The sequence below is a fragment of the Amblyomma americanum genome, chromosome 10 (assembly GCF_052857255.1).
Source record: "Amblyomma americanum isolate KBUSLIRL-KWMA chromosome 10, ASM5285725v1, whole genome shotgun sequence".
NCBI classification, from domain to species: Eukaryota; Metazoa; Arthropoda; class Arachnida; order Ixodida; family Ixodidae; genus Amblyomma; species Amblyomma americanum.
Window position 1 is genome coordinate 52,778,808 of NC_135506.1, and position 14,665 is coordinate 52,793,472.

The window sequence follows — 14,665 nt, forward strand, 5'->3', positions numbered from 1 at the left end:
TATGCAGTACTCAGAGGACACGAAGGAACAAGTAATGGGGCGTAGCAGCCTGTACTTAACGGGAATTTAAGTTCGCGAAGGCTGTGTTGAAAGCATTCGAGGGCCTGACCACGCAAATGCATATAACCTTTTGTAGATAGCGTTAAAGTGCGGTAGGCGTGTTCCATGCAGCTTGAAATACACGTGTCTTGGTTAGAGCGCCTTTGGTGATGCAATGTTAACGGTGCGATGCCGAAAAGCGATGTTCTGCCACTAGGAACATACAAGAGAGGCTTAAATCCCTGCAGCTCCTACATTACGACAGCGCTGTATTCTCGTTTATGACACAACGGGTCATGCCGTTGACGCCATCGCATTCCAATCCACGATGAACTACAACCGATGTCAAAAGGATAGAGCCCAATGCTTCTAATCCGTTATAGTGCGGCTCTTGCAGACTTCGTCGCAGTCCAAACTTTGGGAAGGGCGCGGTGGAGAGCTCCTGTCGCATTCACGAGATCTGGAACCCTGTAGAGGCATAACGAGCCAGAATGCATGGCCCATAAGCATACCCTTTGGGCTCTACGCTTTTGACAAAACTTGCACATGGGCCTGCAATGTTATTTACTATGACTCCCCCACGTGTACGCGTGTTTTCCGTCTTTTTCTATTTTTAATTCTGCATCTGTGCCATGTATACGAGTTACTGCAATGACAATGTCTGCGTGAACAACACCTGTATCTTACCGGTACTCACCTACAGGGCAGAAACGTGAAGGCTGACGAAAAGAGTTCAGCTTAAGTTAAGGACAATGCAGCGAGCCATGGAAAGAAAAAACCATAGGCGTAACGTTAGGAAACCGGAAGCGGGCAGAGTTGGTGGGGGAACAAACGCGGATTAATGACATCCTAGTCGAAATCAAGATGAAGAAATGGGCTTGGGCAGAGAATGTAATGCGAAGGCACGATAACCGCTGGTCCTTAACGGTAACGGAGTGGATTCCAAGGGAACGCAAGCGTAGCAGGGGGCGGCAGAAGGTTAGGTGGGCGGATGAGATCAAGAAGTTTGCAGGCGTAGGGTGGGCGCGGCTGGCAAAGGACAGGGTTAATTGGAGAGACATGGGCGAGGCCTTTGCCCTGTAGTGGGTGTAGTCAGGCTGATGATGATAGTGCGTGAAAAATTCAAGGGCAGTATTCAGGCCGTCAGCAAACGAATGCAGGAGCAGTTTAAGTTTATAATCAAAAATGTATTTGAGCTAGAACTATAATACATTTTTGCGCTGTCAGTGTATTCGTGCCGGGTCAATGTTTTCTTCTTCTGGATCACAAGCTCAAAGAGGCAAGCCATGTGGATAAATTTCAAGGTACTATGCGGCATTGCCTATCCAGCGGTTCACATTTGTAATGCTGTCGATTGTTTACTTCTTGCAAGCGCACTTAACTTTTTTTTCTAGGCTGTAAACTTCCATGGTTCCCACCTTAACGTGTCATTGGAAGGCAGCGTCACATGTCATTGTATTCTTATAACTTCAATTCTCAAGTGCCGATTAGTCACGTCAAGCACTACATATAGCGTATGTCCATCAAGTATCCTCACAAGCACATTTCCTTGTTGAAACTTGGTCATCAGTTGGTAATCCTTTGCATGGAGCTTCGACTTTACTAAAGAGGTGGAACTCGTCAAGTTTAAGTGCATTCGTGAACATTAAAGATAGCACACAGGTTTTCGACCGAACGGGCTAGCGGGTAGGACAGCATTTGCAGCTGCACGCGACGGCACTTACTGCTTGAAGATAGGTGAATTCACTATTACGCTTTTGCTAACGATACACACTCAATGAACAAATCTATATTCCCGTCCGACTGAGCGACCAGAAAACTTCCAAAACGTGACAGAGCCCGTGACAATAAGCACCACAGACATCAGGTTGATCAGAAAAATTTCATCTCAGAACTATATCTACACTATACTTACAGTAGTATTCTGTTAGAGCGAAACAGGACAAGAAAATGCTTTACTTATATGTTGCATCCGTAATCACCTACCAACGAAAATAACCTTCGCTGGTGTCGCAATAACAAAGGAAAATGTCAACTCAACATGCAACAATCTGTTTCCCGAAGCGCAAACATAACTGACACGGTTAGGCATCCCTACGAATACAGGTCGCGCCATCGCTCTTCCAACACAAGAGAGATCTTTTCGCGTTCGGAATCTAGTTCCTGCAATGGCCACAACATGGCGCTAGGCATCCACGAAGCAAGCCTCCGAGCTCGAAGATAAAAGGTCCGAAAACTGGGACCTGATCACACAACGCAAGCGCTGCTCTAGCCTCCGGATGTCTCCTGCCCTTGCTGCCTCAGTTTCAAAGCAACTGGCTTCCTACAAAGGCGTGATGCTTCTCATCGTGGCCATGTCCCTAATCGTCCTCGGCGGTACGCGCGCTGCACCTTCAGGTAAACCACTTCACAAACGCCATTGTCTTAACACAGTGAATTGCGCATGACGGCTTCATTCTGGACAGACAAACCGCGAATCCAGCCCCTCGCTTTTCCGGAAGTGGTGAACCTTGGCGAGGAGGTGAGCGTCACATGTGCGGCCGCTTCCGGTCGGAAGCCCTTCCGCTTCGCATGGGCGAAGGACGGCAAGCCGCTCGTCGACAGCAAGACCAAGTACTCGCGGAGAGTCCTCGACAACGTGGCCGTGATGACTATCGAGAGCGTGAGCGCCCAGGACGTGGGAAATTACACCTGTACGGTCAGCAACCACTTCGGCATCGACAGGGCCACGGCGGCTCTGGTTGTCGACGGTAGGCATATCCAAATCTATAACTTGCAGTGCGCGGTTTATTCACAGCGACAGCTGTTTACAGTCCTTTCTCCGGTGATGCTACTGTAGAGGGCATGTGTGTTTCTTCGTCCGTTGTCTTTTCTCGAGGTCTGAACTTGAACGCGAATCAATTCGCCCGGTGTTTTCTCGCGTTGTTGCATGTCACAACGAAAAACCGCTGCTGACATTTCCTGTCCAGACACGTAGAATGTTACCCAGGACCTAGGAAAGGACACCCTGAGCAATGTGCCCTTTGTGATAACTGCTCCAACTAGGCGCTCCCCATGTGGACATCTATTGCCTAAGCTTTAGGGAAGTTTTTCCTTAATTTACGGCAGCCTTGCTTCTGCCACTCCCGACGGCAGAAAGCCAGGTAGTGGGATGATGTGAATATATTTGCTGGGACAGAGAGGTTTAGGCTGGCGCAAAGTACGGTTAACTGGAGTTCATTGCGAGATGCCTTTGTCCAGCAGTGAAGTCAGCCTGGCTACTGCTGCTGTTGCTCCTGCTCCCGATGACGATGATGGTACTAAGAAGTAGTGCACTACTGCACTACTGCGTCAAAATGAGCCTTATTACTAACCAAAGGGGGCAGAAATTATTATTGGCGACCATCACCTCCGAGCCGTGAAAGGTCACTCGCCATATTTAGCAATGCCTTACGCAAAGGGCCGACCAACCATGGCATCAGGCAACTAATCTCGCGTTACTTGCTTTATTTCGAGAATTTCATGCGCACTCCGTTGATCTGACAAACCGAACGCAATATCGGAACGCGCTGCAACAGGCGTCTTCACTATACTGCTCATACTACGCAGCTGACTGCTGTTTATGCTGTATACGAATGATTTGTTAACTACGTGCATGTTCTCATGTAAACCGAACAAAGCTTTTCCCGCGCCATGCTTCACGCTCTACGGTATTCTCATACGCGATGCAGAACAAAATTATTGTTTCCGTTTGGACTGCGCGTATGCAGTAATCTGCCGAAATAAACGAGACGAAACTAATGCGCACTTGGCCACAAAGCGATTTAGAACCTTCATGCGTGTGCCAGATGGTCAGCGGTTCACATACAGAAAACCTCGGTACAACGAAATGCCTCATAACGAAACAATGAATACAACGAAGAGATAGCCATTCCTCTCGAGGCCCCCGTAGAAACTCATCTGTTTGATATCTCGTTTTCACGAAGTAAAATTTTCCTACAACGTGATATAACAAACCTGGAATGATCTACATTGGATCTTTTCCGCTGAGTATGCAGATTTTAACGGTGCCCAAACTGAAATCACTGCGCACAACACGATCTGCCAAGCACCGCGCTAAACTTCTCCCGCCTTGAGCGGGGCCTCCATGGGGCGTTTTTCCGGACAGTTCGTCAGCTTCGGCGCGTGGTTTGACGCTGGCGCTCCTTTCACCGCGGAAAATTAGGTCCCGCTGAACGATGCAACAGCGCAGTATACTACGCTACGCCTTAAAATAGTTGCCAAGGCCATTGGAGGCCCCCCGCTCTCCAAGCTCCTCTCTGCTTTTCTGGTTCCATGTGAAGTCCATAGTTTCCATTTTCACAGCATGGTCGCATCGTTGAAACAGTTTGGCAATACCCTTCGTACGCCTGCGGTATCGATGTCCCGCGTCAGAAGGCCAAGCGGCAGAAAACGAAAGTTCAAAACAGTTTACATTCACCAGAAAGCGGCCATCATCAATGCATTCGGTCTGGCGTACGCATTCTCCATACGACACTCTTGTTTTGAAGTGAAGTGTTTTTGGCCACGTGCTCGTGAGCTGTGCGGCGAACCCAACCAAAACGTGTGCTCACGACGAAATTCTCACCGCCCGTACTTTACCACTGTGGCCCGTGTCGCCTTCAGCAGCTGAAAAACAGAGCTGAATATTCCTAATAGGTCTCTCCGCGCGTTCAGCGACATTAATCATCCAAGACCCGCTTTCTAGGCTCTGAAGCTCATGTGGTTCACGGAAGCTGTGGGCGCGCGTTAGCCAGGCTGACATACGAGGTTCCTGCACGTACATTTGGTTCCGTAGCAGGCGGTTGGTGATCGTATTGATGGCACCCGCAGCACACATCGACGCCACACTACACGCCGGCTATGTTGCCCTTAGCGCACACAGTAACAGGTAAGCATGTTTGTAAGCGAAACTTGGAACCAAGGTCGCGTAACTCTACAAAGAAGCAACGGCTATAACGAAGAAAACACAGGTCCCCTTCGACTTCGATATTATTTTTTGTATTAGGGTTTAACATCCCAAAGCGACTCGGGCTATGAGGGACGCCGTAGTGAAGGGCTCCGGAAATTCCGACCACCTGGGGTTCTATAACGTGCACTGACATCGCACAGTACACGGGCCTCTAGAATTTCGCCTCCATCGAAATTCAACCGCCGCAGCCGGGATCGAAACCGCGTCTTTCGAGCCAGCAGCCAAGCGCCATAACCACTCAGCCACCACGGCGGCTCGACTTCGTTATAATAAGGTTCAAATGTAAGTAACTTGCGCGTATATCAGCGTCAAGTTTAAAATGTATACAGGAAATGGACGTTCGCATCGTTATTCCAACGTTCAGTACAAATCCTACTGCTATTGCGCTCAGCTTGTAATGCTCAATGCGTTTTAATGACGCTTGAAATTATTCAAGGCTGTCTGTTTTCCTTGCAAGTGAGTGAACAACCATTTCAAGCCAATTATATTCGCATAAATTGTTTAGTGCTACATGCGGGGCGGAGGGCCTGGAGTACTAGCGCCGCTAATAAAGTTTTAAAAAGCCTCAGCTTGCCTCAGTTACTCCGTGAAAGCTCTCCGTATAGCGATATATAATAGACGCTGCGGCATATAGCTTCTGCATAAAATGCAGGACAAGAAGACAATTAGATGTCCGTTTTTTGCTCAAATGCTGCCTCTAATCACCGAGCAATACAGCAACACCCATCATCTAACGGGGCAGAGGGAAACACGGGAAGCAAATAACGTAAAGTATTGAGTTGCATGACTGGAAACTCTTCCAAACAGCCGAGAGCGGGAAAATCATCCTCGCGCCATCTTGGCATGCAAACAAGAATTAAGATTCGCGAATAGGAGTTTGAATGTTTGAAACAGAAGATGTGCGACAAGCTAGTCCTCTGAGTGAAGGCCAACGAAAGGACCGCTACAAGAGGTTCTTTTGACCTGCAAAAGGTGGCGCTTGCTGTCCACGAACGGAAGATTCCCGCGGTTCACGACGATAGACCAAGCGCTCTTCCTCCAACGCATGCCTTCAGAAGCCCAACAACACTCGCGCACGACAGACTGAGCAAGTGCTCACACGTCCAAGATGCAAATCTGGTACCGGCTGATTGGACTCAGCCTCGTCTGCGTCGCAACGGCGTACGGTAAGACCTGCTCAACCACAAATTTCTACTTTCGAAAGCGAAGCACCTCTCGCTGATGCTTCCGCACGGAAAGCACAGAAGTTGCGATTGTAACGATCTTCACGCAGGGCCACCTGAGGTCCACCCGTTTTTCTTCTCCAAGAACGTTGCGCTTGGCGGGCAGGCAGTCGTCAATTGCGCCGTCATCGGCGGTGAAGGACCTTTCGCGTTTCGTTGGCTGCTGAACGGTGAAGACCTCGAGACCTCAGCGACAAAGTATGTGGACGCCGTCAACGACAAGATCGCCACGCTAACCATCGAGAAGGTCGGCGCCGAGGACATCGGAAACTACACATGCACAGTGACCAACAAGGCCGGGTCGGACAGCTTCACCGCGCCGCTGGTCGTCAAGGGTGAGCATTACTGTCATACCTTCAGATTACTATCAACACATATGATGTCAGCAAACGTGTCAAGGATGTAAGCATTTGTGACAAGCACGCATGACGTAAAATACGCACCTGGATTCCGCCCTGTGCCACTTCCAGGGCGGACGCCTCGATACAGTGTTGCGGCTACTTCGAAAACCGCGCAGTATATCCAAAGACGTCGCTATGGAAGGGCATACAAATAAATATACACAGCAAAAAAGTGCCACCTGCATTGGCGCGTTGAAGTAAGAGCTTGGCTGTTGACGTGTTGGAGTTTTCAGCGCCAGGAGTGTCGCACTGAGGGAAAGAGATGCCGCTCATCGGGTTGACGCGACACTCGCTGGGTGGCGCTAGTTTCCCAACGCTGAGCGCTTTGCGACGACAGTTGCCCGAGATGCTGTTTTCCACCCTCCAGATCGCACCGTCGCACAACAGCACGGTGCACCGAGAACCTCACATCGCCATGATGTTCCGTGAGATGTCCGTTGCGAGCGCGGCTTACGTATTGCTGGTCATTGCGTTACGTAAGCATGTCCTGGCGTTCCACGATCTACCCAACGGCGGCGTTGGAAAGCCGGCGGACTTCAGTCTAGCGGAGGTACATTTTCTACAGAAAAGCCCACGAGTCGCAAGGCAGGCAACGTTTGCAGGCTTCGCCAAACCGGACATTCAGCCCTTCGCTTTCTCCAAGAACACGGCTCTCGGCCAGAAGACGAGCGTGGCTTGCATCGCGATTAGCGGAACTGAGCCGTTCCGCTTCCACTGGAGCCACGACGACCGCCCAGCTGTTGATACAGCGACAAGACACGTCAAGCAGTCGGCACCGAACATGGCCACGCTGGTTTTCGACAGGCTGTCCGCGGACGAGCTCGGCAACTACACCTGTAGTGTGACCAACGCTCACGGCTCCAGCAGCTACACCGCGGAGCTACTGGTGGAAGGTGAGTTCAGCCATCTCGATCAACGCGTTCGTCGATAACGGGCCAGGAGCGCAAATCCTCCCCCGCCCTAAAAAATGGCACAGGACAGTTACGAGCATGTAACACTAATTCTTCGGCGTTAGCTGCGCTACGAGAGGAAATAATATTTATGCTGTTCTTCTGTAAACAGCTTGCCACCTCTCAGGTGCTCTAGAACATGTACTGCAATGCGTGTCGACTTGTGCACTGTGCCCTTTCGGCACAGTCGCGCCAGCATTCCCATCATACATGCACTGCCGCAGCCGGCTGAAGCAGCGTCCTGTCCTGTCAGGCGGCAATTTCGCCGGCGACCCACTACCGCCGGCGGTGCTGTCACAACAAATGCGCCGTGCAGTCACTGGCGCCTAGCATGCTGGAGCGAAGCCAAGGTCTGCGCTGGGGACGGCGCCCACATCGACGGCGCTAGAAGAACAGCTAATCCATTGAGAACGTTATTCTATCTGAAGAGGCGATTTGATGATGGTGAAGAGACCACAAGCACAAGCAGGAGTTGAAGCTGCTCGGGCGGGAACCACCAACGGGTGCGGACAGCTCAAGCAGAAGACTCGTGCGCGGGAGATAAGCCACGATGAAGCGCGGCTGGCGCTTAAGCCTTCAACAACTGCGCGAGAATAAGGTGCCAGCTAAGGCCTAAGGCTCGAAACAAGGATCTTTGCTGTACGTTAGCAGACTGTTCAAATGCAATCAAATACTTTCAAGTGCGGCGCAACACCAAAGGTATGTTCCGTAAACTTCCTTCAAGCCTCAAAATACTGGAAAACGCGTCCACTGGGCACAGTAAGAACAATGACTTCAGCTTAGGGGGGACCTTTCCGCAGTATGAAGGACGTGCTTAGACCACTTCCGTTTTATTCGCGAAATTGTGTGTAATTTCCGCGGGCAGTCTTAATCGCTGCCGTTAGCGACGCTGAACCCAATTCATATTTCTGTTTACAGCTGCGTTCTGGGAACCATACTCTGCGCCTCCAACATTAGGAACGATGGCTGAAAAAGTCAAAGGATGACCTGACCTGCATGCACAAATGCAATAAGCCAGCTCTATGACTTCTTCATAAATCCTTTCTTTTTGTCGTGCGGGGACTGTTTCGTCGCGGCACCGGCGTGTTTTTGGTCGCACTCTCGAGTATGTCTAGTTTAGCTGTCTTGTATTTATACTTTCAGTAGAAAGCTGAATAGGCGAAAGCACCTCATACTTCGCGTATCGTTCGTTCGCTAAGCGAAGCCGAGCGAAAAAGAAACCAAACAAGCTTTCCACCGAAGGCAAGTAATCCAGCTCGAGAGAAGTTCACGTTTCTACCCCTGTGTGGCGCTAGCTGTCCAAGTGAGGTTTGTTGGCCAAACCGGAGAGAAATCGTGACGCCCTCCGCACTCAGTGAACCGCGTAACGCCGAAGCGTTCAGAAACTCAGGAGTCACGAGCCCTGGGCACATCTTCGCAGAACCTCAAATGGAAATGAAAGTGATCGCAGTCGCTTTCTGCACGCTCCTAGCCTTGGTTACCTCTTTGACCAGCAACTCCGGTAAGTTCGAAAAGGATATAACTTATACAAGGAGTCGTCACCGCCTCGCCTCTGACTGCCGGACGCGTTTATGTGTCGTTCAGGACCGCCAGCCATCATGCCGTTCTCGTTCTTAAGGAACGTAGTCCTCGGACAGAAGACGACGGTCACCTGCGTGGTCTCGAGCGGCACCGGTCCTTTCCACTTTGTCTGGAGCCACGGCAGCGAGACGATCACGAGCGACTCCCGCAAGCACGTGAAGGTGCTCGCGGAGAACGTGGCGGCGCTGTACATCGAAGCCATCGGGGCCGAAGACCTCGGAAACTACACTTGCACCGCGTCCAACGCAGCCGGGAAAGGCAGCTACTCGGCCTCGCTAGTCGTGGACGGTGAGAACGGGCCGCCAAGGGTTGTTCGCTGCATGCATTTCCTACGAATGCAGTTGATACGAGCCATGAGAAGGCCTCGCCTATAATATCCAGTGCGCCGCTTCCATGTCGCGAGTCTTAGATCACCGCACTCACACACTCTCTTTTGGAAGGCAGACGGCACATTGACCAATCCCACAAGACAAATGAGGTATGAATGGTGACAAAGGATATAGTTCAGCAAAAAATCAATCTATATGAGTAAACATTTGACATTTATATCAGAAACATTTGACCGAAGACACATTTCCCCAAGAAGGACTTCTGCGTTTCTGGAAGACACCCGCCGCGGTGTCTAAGTGGTTAGGGCGCTCGACTACTGATCCGGAGTTCCCGGGTTCGAACCCGACCGCGGCGGCTGCGTTTTTATGGAGGAAAAACGGTAAATCGCCCGTGTGCTGTGCGATGTCAGTGCACGTTAAAGATCCCCAGGAGGTCGAAATTATTCCGGAGCCCTCCACTACAGCACCTCTTTCTTCCTTTCTTCTTTCACTCCCTCCTTTATCCCTTCCCTTACCGCGCGGTTCAGGTGTCCAACGATATACGAGGCAGATACTCTTATTATTATTATTATTATTATTATTATTATTATTATTATTATTATTATTATTATTATTATTATGCCACTGTAGATGGTGTGCCGTTTAATTTGATAATCCTGCTGCCCTCTCCTCGGCATTTAACGACCTTAGTTGGCCGCCACGAATTAAATGGCATAAGACAAGTAGGTTATGCTTTCACGAATCAGCAAGTAAATTTACTGGAACGCTGGAACTGCAAGAGCAAAAACTGGCCTTGCACTTTGCGCCATATGTTTAATATCCCTGCATATCCCCACGTAGAGGTACGCCTGCCGAACAAAAGTCACGTCCCTTGTGCAAGGTTCATATCGTCAGTGACACCGCGCTGACAGCAAACAAAACATGCAGCCATGGCGTAGCGTGTCAGCCGCTGGCCTTGAAGTCGTGGCGTTCCTCATTCGATCCGAACTACCTGCGGGGGCCGTCAGGCTTTGTTATTGAGTCCACAGTGAGATTTCCGGCGTGCATATAAGGAAATATTTCGATATATCACGAACGAAAATTAAGACTGCGATTTGGGCAAGTTGTGACTGATTGACGATCTCAGAGCGCTGAAAAACACGACGACTTGAAAGTCGCTGCTTGTTTTGTCTGTTCTTCGTGTTGTCGGTGCTTTTCCTTGCCGTTAGCCCATGGATGAACGAGAACGCTAGGGTGGCTAAAGTTCGTCCAACATATTATTCATCTCCATTTTTTCAGCATCAAGTATTTTATAGCCACATAACCAACTGCTCCTGCATTCATTACCCTACAAATTTTTAAGAAGCGATACCTGGTTTGGAAACACCGCTTTTCCACTGCCATTTCAGCGGTCGTCGGAGATTCAGGAGTTGCACGCCGTGTGGCGCCACTTGTCCGCTGAGTGCGGCATTTTTGAAGGCAAGGAAAATAACAGTGATGACCAGCTTGCGTCAGGCAGACCCGCTTCAGAAGACGTCTGTGCGCCCTCGCGACAGGAGAGCCGAGTAAGCTCTGGCGGACATCAGAGGACTCTCTCGCATCGAATACGATCGACAGTGCCATGGGTTGCAGAGCAGGAATTTCTCGCTCCACTCGTCAGCTCAGCGCTTATCTGCTCACCGTGCTCTGTGCGCGCATCGTCGCCGGCAACAAATGTAAGTCTTCGGGGCCTTACGTAGCGACTTGAAGCTCTTCGCGCTTTGGAGCTGCTCTATCTTGACAGTTACCCTTCCTTCAACAGCGCCCCCGGTCATCATGCCCTTCTCTTTCGCCAAGGACACCTCTCTTGGCGACAGGGTCCTAGTGTCTTGCGTTGTAACCAGGGGCACAGCGCCGTTCTCCATTTCGTGGACACATCAGGGTAGGCCGATTGCAAACACGGCCAACAAGCACGCGACTTCGTTGACAGGGAGCATCGCCACCATGACAATTGAGAAGGTGGCTGTCGAGGACGTCGGAAACTACACCTGCACTGCCAAGAACGCGGCTGGAAGCGACAGCTTCACTGCAGCGCTTACAGTAGAAGGTGAGCGAACGCTGCTGCGCAGTTGGGCTGTTCGTCACGTGGCTTTTAAGATAGCGCTTCTTGTACACCAGCGTTCTTTTGCGCTGGGTTATTCTAGACGTGAAAAAAAAAAACATACATGTTCTAACTAGCGGACAGCGGTAGAAAGACGTTCTGTGAAGATGCTTTTAACCGCTATACGCATTTCACATATTGTTCGGAGAGAGTCGTTGAAGTAATTGCTCTGATATGTGGGACAAAGTAAAACAGAGTGGCCAATCTCAGTCACGATTGCGGATTATTTGAAAGCTTTGAGGACAAGGACAGTACATCCGCGTGAGAATACCTTCCGTGCAATGACTGAGTACTATACGAAAAAAAAAAGCACCGATTTTGAACCGCTCCAGCAAAGGCTTCATCTTAGGTCGGCCATAGGTGTTATTGAGCCTCTACGGAAAGCGTAGCGTAGTATACGTAATGACATGGCCTAAGTTATCGAAGCTTTCGATAAGAACGCGCTGTCATCACCGCAATATAATGGCGCGCATGAGGTTAATATGCATAGAGCATGACATCCTGGGCAAACCGAACGTATTATATTCATCTATCATGTAGCTGACTACAAACTAAATCCACAGAACCTTTGCGTATTTTATAATTCCGCTTGTGCTCGTTGACGAACTTTCTTTCGTTTTTTCGCACTTAACTGTTTGCACATCACTGGCTTATTCTTCATATTGGTGCACTGATATTTGAAGGTCTCGCACGTTTGCCTAAGTGGTCTCAACTGCAACCGCTCAAGCAAGCTCCTGCAGTACAGACCTGAGTGAAATACTCAGTCATGTTATAGATGGTGCAAAGCGCGCACTAGACTGACCTGCGTTCATGTAGCATCTCTATTCACGAATTGCTGCTGGCGTCGGCGTTCAAGGTGGGGAAGCTTGCATATACATAACAAAAGTAATTGCCTCCAACAGCCACATTCAGGGTTATTTCACTCTGGCGGATGTATTGCGCTTATTGAAGTTTGCGTACGACGCGCATGTGACGCCACCGTGTTTGAATCAGAAGTACCCTACCGGAGGTCATCGCCATGCAAAGATATATCACCCTCTGCAAAGGAGCGCTTGTTCGCAAGTCGTGCGACAGGTGGCGCTAGTCATCCACGACGATCTAGGCTTCACAGAAAGCCTCTACAATCATGCAATGCACCATTTGTTCGCCAGCCTCAACCGAGTGAGTCAGGCTCTACGAAGGGACCTCTCTCTTTCGGACGTTTCTCACACAAGCTTCGCCATGCGGTGCACCGGCCTGTGCATTTTTGTGTGCTTCCTCGCACTCGTGAGAAGTTCCGAAGACTTCGCGATTGGTAAGTGAGCGCCGACTTGTCGCGCCCTCCAGTGCAGCGTACTTTAATTATTATTGGCAATAACAACGCAGTAAGGAGGCGCCTTTCGCTTCAGGTAGCACCCTACAGCCCGCTATTCGCGATGTTTCAGAGAAGCCCAAGATTCAACCATTCTCCTTTCCTAAGCAACACCGTTTGGGCAAGGACATTACGGTGTCCTGCTTCGCGACGGAAGGACAGCCCCCACTTTCTATCGCCTGGTCCAAGGATGGAGCAAAAATCGACAATGGAAAAAAATTCACAATCGAGCACGTGGCTGGGAAGATATCGACTCTGGCGATCCACAAAGTCACAGGGGCCGACGTGGGAAACTACACGTGCACGGTGCCGAACAGCGTGGGAAGCGACCGGTTCACCGCTGCCCTGCTCGTAACCGGTACGTCCATCCTCTTTCTCTATTGGCTGTACGCACAGACGCCCAGAGTAGTCGCGTACATATGAGTATTAATGAATACAGCCCATCTCCTCCTGCATAAGCATTCCGTATTTAGTTGTCCAGATATCCATTTCCTCACGTGACGTCATGTGAGCTTCTGACTAACGAAAAGAAAAAAGTGCAGTGCGGCTCACTGGCTTCTGCATGGAGGCCTTCGTCAGCTGCTATGAAAATTCCCGCTACCGGACTGTTTCGTTCCTGTTCTTTTCCAGACAAATTTCAGACAATACACATAAACAAAAAGCCAGGGTAGCACCGAACGCAGATCGCGAATGTCCCATGTGTTCATGAGTGTTGATATGCGCTCTGCACCCAGCTTCGTTGCTTCCTATACTTGGTCAAGGAGAAATCCATCAACAAATTTCTCGCTGCGACATCTACCATGACGACCAACAGATCGACATATGCGTCTAAACGATGCTAACTTCATCACGGGTTTCCTACAGGTTCTATTCGTGCTAATAAGGGTCACGTCTTTTCGCCCGCTTTAGCGTGAGTTGTTGGCTCGCTGCTTGCACCACAGGTGATGCTTGTTGTACAGCTCACTTAAAATTTCAAACTCATCCAAAACAAGACAACGCCTCTCTATTGCACGCACAGCTGATGTTGTGGTGGCTTCGCACATGTTTGCTCTTCTTGACAGCCACCCCCCCCCCCCCCTCCCTTTGTTCCTCTATTACGATCAACTGACGCCAGCCCATGCATGCTCCCGGGAGGACTCAAAAGTGGACGAACAGCTCTCATTCCAAACTAATTTTGACTGCCGCCTTGCCTCGCCGTCTAATATATGTTGGACAAAAAAGGCAGACTTTCTATTTTGGTACCGTATATTTACGTATATTCTGCACCTATATATCCATGGAATCGACCAAACTATCGCGTCACCGCATCCGGAGCTAAATGCTGCGCTGCAACCCCAAGGCGCACTCTAAACCGTCAGCATGCGTCAGAGTCGTAGAGGCCGCCTTCATCACCAAGGCTGCCAAATTTTCTGCATTGCTTCAAAGCACGGACCGACTGTATAGCAAGAAGACACGTGCTCCAAATCGTCATTCTGCGACCCAGAGACAGAACCGATTCAAGAACATGGAAGCCGGTACAGACGCTCCCTTCTTGCGAAAAAAACAACTCAAGGAGGAGGTCTTCATTGCATATACAGTTTTAGTTGCGCTCACTCTCGACATGTGGCGCCACAAGTTCTGCCATCAGCGGTTATGCCAGATTTGATGCTTGCAGCGACAGCATAAAAGCCAGATTGCAGGTC

The 14,665-nt window shown here is 50.0% G+C and overlaps 1 protein-coding gene across 12 annotated transcripts in view; it reads left to right on the forward strand.

Annotated features, from left to right (window-relative positions):
- The window catches only part of LOC144106770 (cell adhesion molecule Dscam1-like), a 102,365-nt gene that overhangs the window by 9,163 nt on the left and 78,537 nt on the right, over positions 1-14,665 (forward strand). The window contains exons 1-2 of one of the 12 annotated variants that reach the window (XM_077639692.1): positions 6,083-6,195; positions 6,303-6,587. The exons of 7 other annotated variants lie outside the window; for them this stretch is intronic. In XM_077639692.1, coding sequence (XP_077495818.1) covers positions 6,138-6,195; positions 6,303-6,587 — 343 coding nt within the window. In that variant the 5' untranslated portion in view covers positions 6,083-6,137. Of the gene's footprint in view, positions 1-2,467; positions 2,790-6,082; positions 6,196-6,302; positions 6,588-7,419; positions 7,547-9,193; positions 9,473-11,006; positions 11,208-11,293; positions 11,579-14,665 lie in introns of those variants that run through there. 4 more of the 12 variants (XM_077639675.1, XM_077639701.1, XM_077639705.1 and 1 more) reach the window with 4 other exon arrangements.